The sequence below is a fragment of the Trachymyrmex septentrionalis genome, unplaced genomic scaffold (assembly GCF_001594115.1).
Source record: "Trachymyrmex septentrionalis isolate Tsep2-gDNA-1 unplaced genomic scaffold, Tsep1.0 scaffold68, whole genome shotgun sequence".
Lineage (NCBI taxonomy): Eukaryota > Metazoa > Arthropoda > Insecta > Hymenoptera > Formicidae > Trachymyrmex > Trachymyrmex septentrionalis.
In genome coordinates, this window is record NW_017305862.1 from 57,345 (window position 1) to 70,194 (window position 12,850).

General features: G+C 34.0%; 1 protein-coding gene across 3 annotated transcripts in view; it reads left to right on the plus strand.

Annotated features, from left to right (window-relative positions):
* The window catches only part of LOC108753273 (ankyrin-2-like), a 40,229-nt gene that overhangs the window by 4,141 nt on the left and 23,238 nt on the right, over positions 1 to 12,850 (plus strand). For 2 of the 3 annotated variants that reach the window (XM_018494724.1, XM_018494723.1), the window contains exons 2-13: positions 3,975 to 4,076; positions 4,374 to 4,506; positions 4,602 to 4,765; positions 6,015 to 6,170; positions 6,315 to 6,443; positions 6,732 to 6,929; positions 7,283 to 7,579; positions 8,094 to 8,291; positions 8,777 to 8,923; positions 10,976 to 11,125; positions 11,492 to 11,632; positions 11,786 to 11,941. In XM_018494724.1, coding sequence (XP_018350226.1) covers positions 3,975 to 4,076; positions 4,374 to 4,506; positions 4,602 to 4,765; positions 6,015 to 6,170; positions 6,315 to 6,443; positions 6,732 to 6,929; positions 7,283 to 7,579; positions 8,094 to 8,291; positions 8,777 to 8,923; positions 10,976 to 11,125; positions 11,492 to 11,632; positions 11,786 to 11,941 — 1,971 coding nt within the window. Of the gene's footprint in view, positions 1 to 2,273; positions 2,451 to 3,974; positions 4,077 to 4,373; positions 4,507 to 4,601; positions 4,766 to 6,014; positions 6,171 to 6,314; positions 6,444 to 6,731; positions 6,930 to 7,282; positions 7,580 to 8,093; positions 8,292 to 8,776; positions 8,924 to 10,975; positions 11,126 to 11,491; positions 11,633 to 11,785; positions 11,942 to 12,850 lie in introns of those variants that run through there. The other variant, XM_018494721.1, reaches the window with a different exon arrangement.

The following is a 12,850-nucleotide window of genomic DNA, read 5'->3' on the forward strand; positions in this document are numbered from 1 at the left end:
TATATATATATATACACAAAAGGCAGTTAAAAAAATACTTACTTGAAAAATAATTGGTAGGATAACTTTAGGATTTCTCTTTAAGAAGATATCACATTGAGATATCAAATTTATTCTCGATTCAATCTTAAGGTGGTTGTATAGTAAAATGATTTTTCTTAAGATTTGTCTGCAGCTTTTACTATTTGAAGATAATGATATTCTCTGTACATACATATCATGTTGAGGGGGGATAACCGAGTATGTTAAAAAAATAATTGCATTTGAAGTTAGTACTTTTAACATATGCCAGACAAGGAGCGACAGTACATTTTCAATTATAGCGCAAAAACGGTATTTAGAAATTCGCTCAAAAACTAAAGGACTATAAATAAATATAATACGAATCTTCTATAAACCGAAGAAAATGAGGGGTAACCAGGTAAATATTAATTATATACAGTAAGTCAAGTAAGAGCGTGGTCTAGTTTATGTTATTAGCCTTGAGATAGGTTCGAATAGTTTTATATCTATTATATATCTAAACCTTTCTGCTTCAATTTTACTTGTCCTTGACGCAAATGTTAAGCCAGGATTCCGCGAAAACAGATTCACTATTTTTTTATCGTCTCTTTTTGTCCACTTTGCATATCGAGCCACGTTCCGGTAAATCATTCCGGTAAATCGACATTTTTTGCCACATTATATCGCTGCACTCACTTCTGTACGAATGATTTCGACTTGTTCATATATTTAGCAGCCGCTAATTGTGACATTTTTGGACCTTTCGGGTGAGTGCAGAGAAACACAACGTGAGGAACACGCTTCATAGCGTGATGCGTATTTGGTACTCATGGGGCTTAATGTGATTCTCCTAAGAAAGTTCAATGACAACTGAATCTTCCTTGATAGTGCATCAAGGACAAAGGTGCTCTCTATAGATTCATGATATAGATTTAGGGCGATATCTTTTATTAGCAAGTAAGGCCGACCACGCTCTTACTTGACTTACTGTAATTATAAAACTTTAGAAAGTTGCTTTACTACTTCACTAATATTCACTTCGCTTATCAACTCATTTTCGAATACTAACGCACAGTGGGGAAATAAAAATTGCGATCTGCAGCAATTTGTGAATAGTAATTTTTTTTCACCATCGAACGGTGCCCTCATGCGCTGGCGCTTCGCGCGATTGCAGCCCCCAAAAGCCGCTCCTATGCGATACAACCACCTTAAACACATTCAGCTAGATGTTTTTACATTCACCAACTGAAAACGGGATAGCTCCGGGCATGGATAATAGTGTTTCCACGTGGCGGCTCGAATACGAAATACATTACTTGCAATCTCCGCAACCCCTTATATCTTGCGCACGCGAGGGTGCGCGCTATCATTGCCGGTATGGTTTCTCTCGTAAAAACTGTTTTCCATCTTCCCCGTCGGTAATCCAAGCTCGATGGTGATTCTATAACGGACACATATTACACCCTTATACGCCTCTATCGCACATAATCAGATCGGGGGAAAAGGTCGGGTGCAGCGATAGGATAAAATGAGAAATATGAAAAGGGATGAGAGGAGGCTTATTGTGTTTCAAAATAAAATGATTAAAGAATAAAAAAATGAAATGCATTGATCAATTCTATTATTCCGATTTCTATCGAAGGAAGATTGGATGATTTATATCATAAAGCAGACAAATTGAACGAGTTCTTTTTGTGCTACACTCTAGGAATATATTTTTCCGTCAGTTCAATAACTTAAATAAATTTTTTTTTTTTTTTTTACAAAAAACTGCATTTAATATATTTTATATTATAAAATTTAAAATATGTATTGTCAGAAAATATGTCTTCAGAAAAAAATATATATTTTAAAAGTATAGAAACTGAAAGATGTCTTTGAAAATATGTTCATATAAAGTAATCATGTACACGTTATTACAGTTAAGCAATTGAAAGTGATGATTTGTCAAGATTCCAAAAGTAGTAACAAAAGGAACGAAAAGAAAGTAACATAGATTGTTAAAACGGCGGTACAATGCAGTGTGGCAGAGTAAGAGAGAAAGCGGGAACAATGCGGGAGTCATAGAAGGGCGCGCGAGAGGGATCGGCGACGGGAAGACGGACGACGCATGTGCCTCTCAGGGAGGGTGCGAGTGAACCGGCAAGCACCCCCCCGGTGCAAACCACCCCCGTGGAGTTCCCTCTATATGCGAGATCGTTGTCGCTCGATTCTGCGCCGTTGTGCGCCTCGCGCAGGGCGGCTCCTACCGCCTGACGCTCTCTTCTTGGCGTTATCGTGCGCATCCCCGAGGGATGTGTGCACAAATGGTGATGTAACGTGCGCGGTCGGCGTCAAAGGAGAGACAAGCGTCTCTTGCGTGCGTGCGTACGGTCGACGTCGGGCTCCGGGAACAGTCGAGAGGCACCCAGCCATTAGTCGCAATGGTCACCGACAATACTAGTCAGGTACGGTGTCTAACAGAGGCGGTATAGCGGTTCCGAGCCGGCACTCGCATTCTCTCGTTCTCCCTTTCTCCTTCTCCTTCGTGCACGCACCCTCTTTCTTGTCCATTCCGAATTGACCGATCGAAGGAGACGACGAACGGTGGAATTCTCGAAGAGCGTTCTTTCCAATTCTCTCAGCTCGAAAATCAGTCGCGAGATTCCACCGTTCTTCGGGGAATTCGCGATACCACGATTCACAAGCATCAGAAAATATTGTAATATCTGTCTCTATATCTGTAGTCAGAAACGCAATAGCCGGTCGGAGAATGTTAATGCGTTTAATATTTTGGACAGAGATCTAAAATTATTATTCCCGCAGGATATGTACAAGTGTCGTGTTTAAAAGAGGAGAAATATGTCTTATATAAATAGCTGTATTACGTTTTCATTATCAGAAAGATTATTTTCGCATGCAGGAAATTATAACAGTTGAACTCGTTAAATTGTACTAAAAATTATATCAATTCTCAATGATAATTTTATTACAACGGAATATCACGTGGACAACAGTCACGTTTACCTGAAAGTCAGTAGAAAGAATGTAAAAGGGTGAGGGTGGGCGATGGGCGAAATAAACCGGATGAGACGTTCAGGCGCGATAGCCGGCGAATATAAGAGCGTATCGATATAAAGAGGTTTGCGGCCGCAGCGATTGCGACCAAAAAGCTGCAAAAGCACGCGATTTGTAGGTATTACATTAAGATGTCGGTATTATATAGAAACCGGTAAGAGTTCCTACTCAAAGGTCAGGGTGACGGAGTATAGCATACGCGCGCGCGAATACGTTGATGCGGTGCAGACCACCTGGCCGACATGGTTCCTTATCGCGATGATTCACAGCAGGGAATTGCAGACAGAGGGGCGAGATATGTAGAAAAAAATACTCGTTCCCGGAAACAAACAAGAAAATCACGAGTTGATTAACTTTGAACCGTAAATCAATGATAACGCTTTGTATTGGTTTACCAATTTTCTAAGTAAGTTAATTATCTCGAATTAAATTTGCTCTTTTATTTTCTACATTCGAGATTAATTAATTTTGCAATTTATTATACGGGTTTTTCTTTAAATTATTTTAAACTCTTATACTCTTTAAATGTAAGCCACGAAAAGTTTTCGAAGCTGCTTACAGGAAAAGAATGAGTTTTTGTAAATATATTTGACATAACTTGTTTCTGCTTTGCCTATTTGGAGTGTACTAATAAATATACTATAACATTGATTAAATAGACGTTGATAAAAAGGATAATAAACGATGTGCATAAAGTGTTAAACATGTGAGGGTAAAAGAAAAAGGACAGAGTTACATCACCGTCGCAAACTGGGTTACTCGTGTATATATCCATATAAATAACCATATTACGTATCTTTGCCTTTTATTATATTTTATCGCTGATCCTCCATCTTTCATGCCATTTTTTTCTACATATACTTCTAAATGTTTCGCCTCTACAGCTGTTTACAAAATAAAATATTTGTATTTAGGCTGATGACACGACAGCATTCCTTCGCGCTGCTCGATCCGGCAACCTCGAGAAAGTGGTCGAATTTCTCGACACCGATTTAGATATTAATACAGCCAACTTGGTAAGTGTCAAATTTAAAATGTCAAATTATTTTTACTAAAGTTATTGTCAGTTTTGCTGTCAGTTTTTAATTTAATTTCAGTATTATTTCAAATAATTAAATTTAACAAGATTATTAATTTTTATACGTAACGAAATTTTTATATACGCGTAAAATAAAAGCTTATTATTTAATCTAAATTTATAACTTATTTTAATTTTGCTATATAATTTAACTTTTAGTTAAATGAAATAACTAAATTTGATCTAAATATTTGTTATTATAATAATGATAAATTAATTTGTGTTTGTATTACAGAACGGTTTAAATGCCTTGCATTTAGCCTCGAAGGATGGCCACGTCGAAATAGTAATCGAGTTATTAAAAAGGGGCGCAAAAGTTGATGCGGCAACAAAGAAAGGAAATACCGCATTACACATAGCTTCGTTAGGTAAAATACAATAATTTCCATTACATGAACGCATATATATTATTATCATAATTAGTAGTTTTATATATAATATTTTGTGCTCTTTCTATTTCCAGCTGGCCAATCCGAAATAGTCAATATACTTATTCAATATGGTGCCGCGGTTAACATCCAGTCGCAAAATGGATTCACTCCTTTATATATGGCTGCGCAGGAGAATCACGATCAGGTCGTCAAGCTCTTGCTTGGCAATGGAGCGAATCAAAGTCTCGCGACTGAGGTAAGCTTGATCTAAATTCTCGAAATAGATTACTTAATTATAGATTCCTGCTATTGTAACTTTAGTATGTTTAATTTTTAAATCATTTTCATTTGTTTAATATAGTAGCGAAGAGAATTTGGGCTGTCTCAAATTTTTAATAAATTATTGATAAATATTTAAAAAAAGAAAGTGCTGTGAGCTAAAGTTGAATGTTAACTGCTAATATTTAATAAATTATTTGAATTATAATTCAAATACAGAAATACGAACAAACGTTTCAACCTATCACTAGATTATCTTCTTAAATTCTTCTTAAATTTTATTATTACTATAGTATTACTACGTATAGTATTACTACAATAATTCTGCTGCATTTTAAAAAATCCGGAAAAATTTCGCAGTTTAAATGATTACAAATATAGTATACATTGTATAAGTATGTACACGTACAGTATATTCGCATAGAATTATTTAAAGCATTAAAGATTCAGTTTTAACAGTTATAGGCCTTTGTCCCTTATTGGTTATTTTTACATGTACGATTTAATAAGATTTTTATTGTTCATAAAAAAATCATGCTTTTTAAAACTATTAGGTGTAGTAAAAAGTCATCGCGTATTTTTTAGCTCAAAGTTGTATATACAATATCTTCGTCAATAATGAATGAAATTCAAATTTAAAAAAAGGGTTTTAAAGCTTGAAATCTCTACTTTTAAAAGCTTATCACATTTTTTAAGTTTATATGAGTTTGATAATTTTTACATACCAAAAACTACGAGCTGAAAAAGACGAAAAATTTTCTTCTCACTTTGTGGATTTGTAACGTGTCCAAAACGAATTTGAGAAAATTTTCGATTACCTATCGTGAAAGCTTGATACTTTCCCTACAAAATCGTTTTTTTTAAATATTCCTACGACTTTTGATTACTGAGTTATCGCGGATTAAATAAAAGAATTATTTTGACTTTAATTGCTCATAACTCCATTAAAAATTGTCGTATCGTATAATTTAAAAAAGAGATTTTTAAAGCTGAAACTTTACTCTATTAAGATATATTTATATTGTTGGTAAGAAAGTAATTGCGGTTTTTACTGATAGATGTCTTTTAAAAATACGCGATGACTTTTTACTACACCTAATATTATATTTTTAATTACTTCATTAATCTTGGATTATCTCTCTCTCTCTCTCTCTCTCTCTCTCTCTCTCTCTCTCTCTCGGTTGGACCCTTTTATAAAAAATTAAAATTATTTTAATGTTTTTCAGGATGGATTCACACCGCTTGCTGTTGCGATGCAGCAAGGCCACGATAAGGTAGTCAGTGTACTCTTGGAGAACGATTCGAAAGGCAAGGTCAGACTGCCGGCACTTCATATTGCCGCGAAGAAAGACGATTGCAAAGCAGCTGACTTGCTTTTACAAGTAAGCTTAAAACGGACCTTTCGTATATCAAACCAAAATTAATTAACAATAAATTAATTAAATTAATGATATTAAAAAGTAATTAAATTAAAAACAATTGAGTAAATTAAAATACTACATCACTGAAATGATTGAATGTTACAGAACGACCATAAGCCCGATGTGACGTCGAAGAGTGGCTTTACTCCTCTTCACATCGCCGCTCATTATGGAAACGAAGAGATAGCACGGTTATTAATAAAACGAGGAGCCGATGTAAATTATTTAGCTAAGGTAAGGTACATGTAATGATTTTTATTTTGGCAATATAATAATTCTATATCACAGTTTAAAAATAATTTCAGATTCAAATTGTTGAAATCGAAGATATAACATATATTCTAAGATTATAGAATTGCAATCTAAAACATAACATTATATATTTTCAATATTACATGTAATAATAAATAATATTTTGTGTCTCTCTTTCTTAGAAATAGTAATAGTTTTAATTACTTTTTAAATTATTTTAAAATTAATATTATAATTTAATAGTTTTTGAACGTAATGTATTTTCTTCAGCATAATATAAGCCCGCTACATGTGGCGGCAAAGTGGGGCAAAAACAATATGGTTAAGATATTGTTGGAGAACTCGGCGCAAATCGACGCCAAGACCAGAGACGGTTTAACTCCATTACATTGCGCAGCGCGATCGGGGCATGAACAGGTTATCAGCACGCTTCTTGAAAATTCAGCGCCAATTAGCGCGCGTACTAAGGTATATTCTAACAAGTGCTCTATTAAAAATTGGCTCTGATAAGTTTTCTCTTGTATTGATTAATTAAAAAATTTTTCATGATTCTTCTCACATTTTTTCTTTTTTATTTTTAACATTTTTACGATAGATATAATAATAGAATATTAAAATTAAAATTAAAAGATAGGATTTTAAAATTAAGATTATCTCCACTTATCTCCAGAGTTGCGCGATGCTAAAAATTTTTAATATTACCAAGACATTCTAATTCTTTTTGTAATTTACAGATTTCAAGCTTTCTGTTTAGATTGTACATATATGTATATTTTAGGATCTGCTATTTTGTCTTAAATTAAAAATTTTTTTTTTTACAGAATGGGCTTGCACCGTTACATATGGCGTCTCAAGGAGATCATGTGGATGCTGCAAGAGTGCTGTTGTACCATCGAGCGCCAGTAGACGAAGTGACCATCGACTATTTGACTTCGCTTCACGTTGCCGCGCACTGCGGTCATGTCAGAGTCGCTAAATTGCTACTCGATCGTAAAGCCGATCCGAACGCTCGAGCTCTCAACGGCTTCACGCCACTCCATATCGCTTGCAAGAAAAATCGCATCAAAGTGGTGGAACTTTTGTTGAAGCACGGTGCATCTATCGAATCTACCACGGAGGTAACGCAACACATTTCTTCATTCGCACTCTCAAACATCTCGCAATCATGTTTTCATAAATGTCTATTCGCAACTGTAAATCACAAATGTGTTTTCACACAGTATCAATGGCAACGTTCGATGGGATATTACGAAGCCAAATTGTGATATCGATCGCATTTGTACAGAAATGATCGTTTTAATACGCGAACGTATATACTCGGAGTAAAAAGTTACACATTAATGGTTGTTAAAAAGAATCTATATCCATCCTTCTGTGCCTTGCAAAAATAAAATTGACCGATAAATCTCAAAGACTGGTTAAAGGGTCGTGCGTTTAATAATAAAACTAATTAAAATTGATCGACTTTAGTCTTCTTTTATTCACGATCATTTTTATGTATTTATTCTTCATCATTTTTCGAGACATTGATTGCTGGAACGATAACGACAACGATAAAGACAATCGACGGAACTAATTCTGGAGTCATATCGAGAATTCAAAATATTAACAGACAATACATGTATTTTGCAGTCCGGACTGACTCCATTACATGTGGCCAGTTTTATGGGGTGTATGAATATCGTGATATTCCTACTGCAGCATGAAGCCAATCCTGACGTGCCAACTGTTAGGGGTGAAACACCCCTACATCTGGCAGCCAGAGCTAATCAAACAGACATTATTCGAATTTTGCTAAGAAATGGTGCCAAAGTCGATGCTCGTGCAAGGGTAAGTAGAGCGTGTTGCATTTCGAAACTGATTCCGAACCCCTTTTCGCCGCTTTCTTGAACCTTCAGCCAATGAATCTGCTTGTTTAACTTTACGACAGCGAATACCTTATCTCCTAAGGATTAATAATCTAGAAAATCATATACATACAAATGATCACTCATACGCACCCCTTTATACTTAAAGCATGAGCCATTAACCAGTCTCATATACCAAAGCTCAAATTTATCTTTTTTTACTGGCGATATATGTACTTGAAGTGTGTGCAATCTTCCAATTGCAAGTGAGACAAATCTATTGTATCTTTCACGCTTTCTTTTTCAATCACTTCAAACTTTTAGGCACAATAATACAAATACATGATGTAACTCGAAATTTTTCCAATCACGATTTCTCATCGTAATCACCTTCATGCTTCCACTCTATTGCTTCGTGAAAAACGAAGCCGTTGCATTTTCTAATATTATCTCGTCGTTATTTTATAGGAACAGCAAACACCGCTCCATATAGCATCTCGATTAGGAAATATCGATATTGTTATGCTGTTGCTGCAGCACGGTGCGGCCGTGGACACCGCTACGAAAGATATGTACACGGCGCTTCATATTGCAGCGAAGGAGGGTCAAGAAGAGGTAATGTACAATAAGTGCGTGCAAATAGCGGATTACATTGCCACGCAAAATAAAAATTACCTGTTCTGGACCCGGCAACGCGAGTACCTCATTTAGGATGGAGAGAACCGCTGCAGATACGTTTGTCGTTATCGTTATTTACCTATGCACATCGTTCGCATTGTTGGTCCATATCTCGCACATATTCTGTTTTACATCTTCTATTAATGTAATTTTGTTTACGTTGATTACACATTTTATGTTACGTTTATCCATCATTGTATTCGTTATGTAATAAACTTTTTCGTTACGTTGTTTATTCTTTACGTCACCTTATTTCTTCATTTTCTTTTTTTACATATATCTAATTTAATTTATATTTCTTAAATTACGTTCTGAAAATTCCGTTTATCTTATCGTTGCTTCTCTCCTTTCGCCCTCCCCCTCCCCTATGTATTTTTTATTATAAAAAAAAAAAACAACACGAAGGTAGATTGGATGGAATTTCACCCCGTGACATTTGGCAATTACTTCATTCCTCCAAGGTTTCATATTGATTGTCAAGCGTTGCGTCACATACATATCTAAGTTCCCCTTATATTTGTGCGGGTCTCATAAATATTTTACTAACGCTTTCGTAGAGTTTATACAAATGTGAATGTAATTAAAGTCATTAAACAAACATATTAGTCTAATTCCGATAGTTCTAATATATATGTATAGAATTTATCGTTTTTTCGTAACTATGTCATGTCGCTCGAACACACGAATATATTGATTTTTAATTAATTCTTCATTTTTAATGGATATCTTTCTTGAAGATAAATTTTTGAAATTTAATACTTAACATTATTTCAATATTTAATATTATTTTAACTCTATACATATGTTTAGTAGAACAGAAAACTTATTTCTTATGAATAAGAAATATATATAATCTCTTTTTAAAAAAAACTTTAAGAAAATTACTTATTATACATAGTGTCCCAGATCTACGGGCTCTCGTGAACAGATAGAGAACGGACTAAAAGATAGTAAAAGAGCTATTTATCATTTTGCAATTTTCACAATAGTTGACGGATTAATTTCTAAAGATCGTCGAATAAATGTGTGTGTGTATATATATATATTTACCCAACCTATTACCAAATACAAACACGCGTTACGATTGTCCACTATAGATGCACATTTGGCGAGCCGCCAATTTGGCCCTCGGCAACATCGAGAATCTGTCCTTCTACTTTTGCTCTACCAAATGATGCCGCGTTCGGCTAATAGAGAACGGTCAATTGGTAAAGCAAAACTGGAAGGGCAGATTCTCGATGTTGCCAGGGACCAAATGTGCATCACTTTTGAGTGTTCAGCACGGATTTCTTTTCACTGTTTTTACGTTGTCAAAGCCGCCGTATTAAACAACTTTCCTCATGCCTAGCAATCTATAACGATGAACGGTCCCATGATGAAAAAAGAAAGGTGTAATATTGCGCGTAGTAGCGATAACAATACTGGAAACAACTAATCAAATTTGACTAAAAATATATTTTTCTACGTATAATAGCACTTAGTACACTGAAACAGCCAATTTTTGATTAGAAATTCACTCTTCCACTGCGCATTCCCGGGAACGAATGGTACAAATTTCTTTTTACATCATAGGCGGTTCTCTCTTTTGGCCGTGTTCATATATTACTACCAGTTGCCAATATAGTATAGTATACGTAACGGGAACTATGGATTTTCAGTACTGACAGTAATATACAAATATGGTTTTTGTTGTACGTTTGTATATCTGGCGGTAGGCCTTGCTATTCAGCGAATTGTAAAAATTAATATTTAAATATTGCAAAAGTGCAAAATAGTATAAGACTTTTCGATTTAGTTTAGTTCGCTTTATTTGCTCACTAAAGGCGATCCTGTAGGTCCGGGACATCCCGTATATAAAATAATAAGAAATTGTTTTAAATAATTAAAAGAAAAGTCTGCTTTGTTTTGTATTACAAAAGTGTATAATTAAAAACTGAGATAGGTTAAAAAAAATATTTTTGTAACACAAACAAATTTTCTGGCAAACAGGTGGCGGCCATTCTTGTGGAAAATAATGCTTCTCTCAAGGCTGCAACGAAAAATGGCTTTACACCTTTACATATCGCGGCTAAATATGGAAATATAAATGTTGCAAATATACTCTTGCAAAAAGAAAGCAAACTCGATGTTCAAGGAAAGGTTCGTATATTACGTAACGTATATCGAGTTGTGTAAAAAAGTACACTCAAATATCTAGGCAAAAGACAAAAAACACAATATTCTTTATTTTATATAGCGTATAATTTTAGTTTTTTATTATATTTCTTATTATATTAATAATAATTACATAATGTTATTTTTTTTAGAACTATTAACAAACTTTTTGAGCAAAAACTTTAAGATAATGGATTCTGAAAAAATTGAAGATAATCGTTGTTTTCAAATGTTATTTAAAAATCTTTTTTTATACAATTATATTATATTGTATAAATTTAAATTATCTTTTGATTTTCAAGCAGTTTCATTGAGTTACAAAATGTATATGTTGTATACTTGATGTTTCAGAACGATATTACGCCTTTGCACTTGGCATGTCACTATGATCATTCAAACGTTGCAACTCTTCTATTAGAAAAAGGAGCATCGCCTCATCTTGCATCGCAAAATGGACATACTCCTCTACATATCGCTGCTCGCAAAAACCAGGTAAACTAATTATCTCAAAACTACGAAAGACGAAAATTTTTTTAATAACCCTTGAAATATTTTCTCTAATGCATAAATGTTTGCGCTACTCTCTAATATTTATTATTGCTGCCACTAATTATTTTGTGAAAATGATTTCTTTCATGCGGTTAGATGGACATAGCTTCTACTCTCTTAGAGAAAGGGGCGAATGCAAATGCGGAATCCAAAGCAGGTTTCACCCCGTTGCATCTGAGTTCACAAAAAGGACATTATGATATGACGAATTTGTTGATTGAGCATGGTGCTAATCCCAATCACAAAGCCAAGGTAAATTAGCTTTTCCTCAACTACTTTCTGTACATGTAGTTTTCAATTTTTAGATCTACAAGATTAATTACAATTATTATAAGCAATTTATAATTTTATTCCTTGTTGACAAAATTAGAATGTCTTATAAATTCTTGGATAATTATTTACAATAGGAGACCTCCTTAATGATTCTAACCTTGACACATGTTGTCAAGATCATGACTCTGAGTGACTTCCAATAAATTTTAGCCATCGCTCGTTATTCATTATAAAGTTATTAACAGTCAAAGTTAGTAATTATTTCCCTTCTTTACATGCAAAGTCAGATAATTGTAGATAGACTGTAGACAGGGATAAAGATATGGAATGGATTGATTAAGGAAATACGACTTTCCACGAAAGTCATTAGATTTATAAATCGCAATTACATTTATAATATCGCAAACTCGCCCCTACTTTAACGCAAAACACAGCCATTTCAAATTTATGCATTTGTATATACATACTTTATTTGGGAAAATGGAGCCATCAAATATGTAAATAAATGTTTTTTAATTGTAATTAGTTTATTTATGTATTATTTAGTTTAATACGGGTTTTATTTGTTATAAAAGTTTAGTGCATGAAAATACACGAAGGGACATATAAATACAGTTTAAAAGATGAATCATCATCTTGGAACCGCCATATTGACGCAACATTTTAGAAATCAATTGCGGTATTTTATAAATCTAGTGACTTAAATTTACTTTCCACACGAAGCAAGTTGTAATTATAAGATTAAGAATTTATAATTATAAAATCACTGCATATAAGTATTCGAACGTTTCGACTCACTTTGGAGTCATCCTTAGTACGGGTAACGATTTATATCCCTCATAGAGTAATAAAATGATATAAACTTATAGAAAACGATACAAATTGATA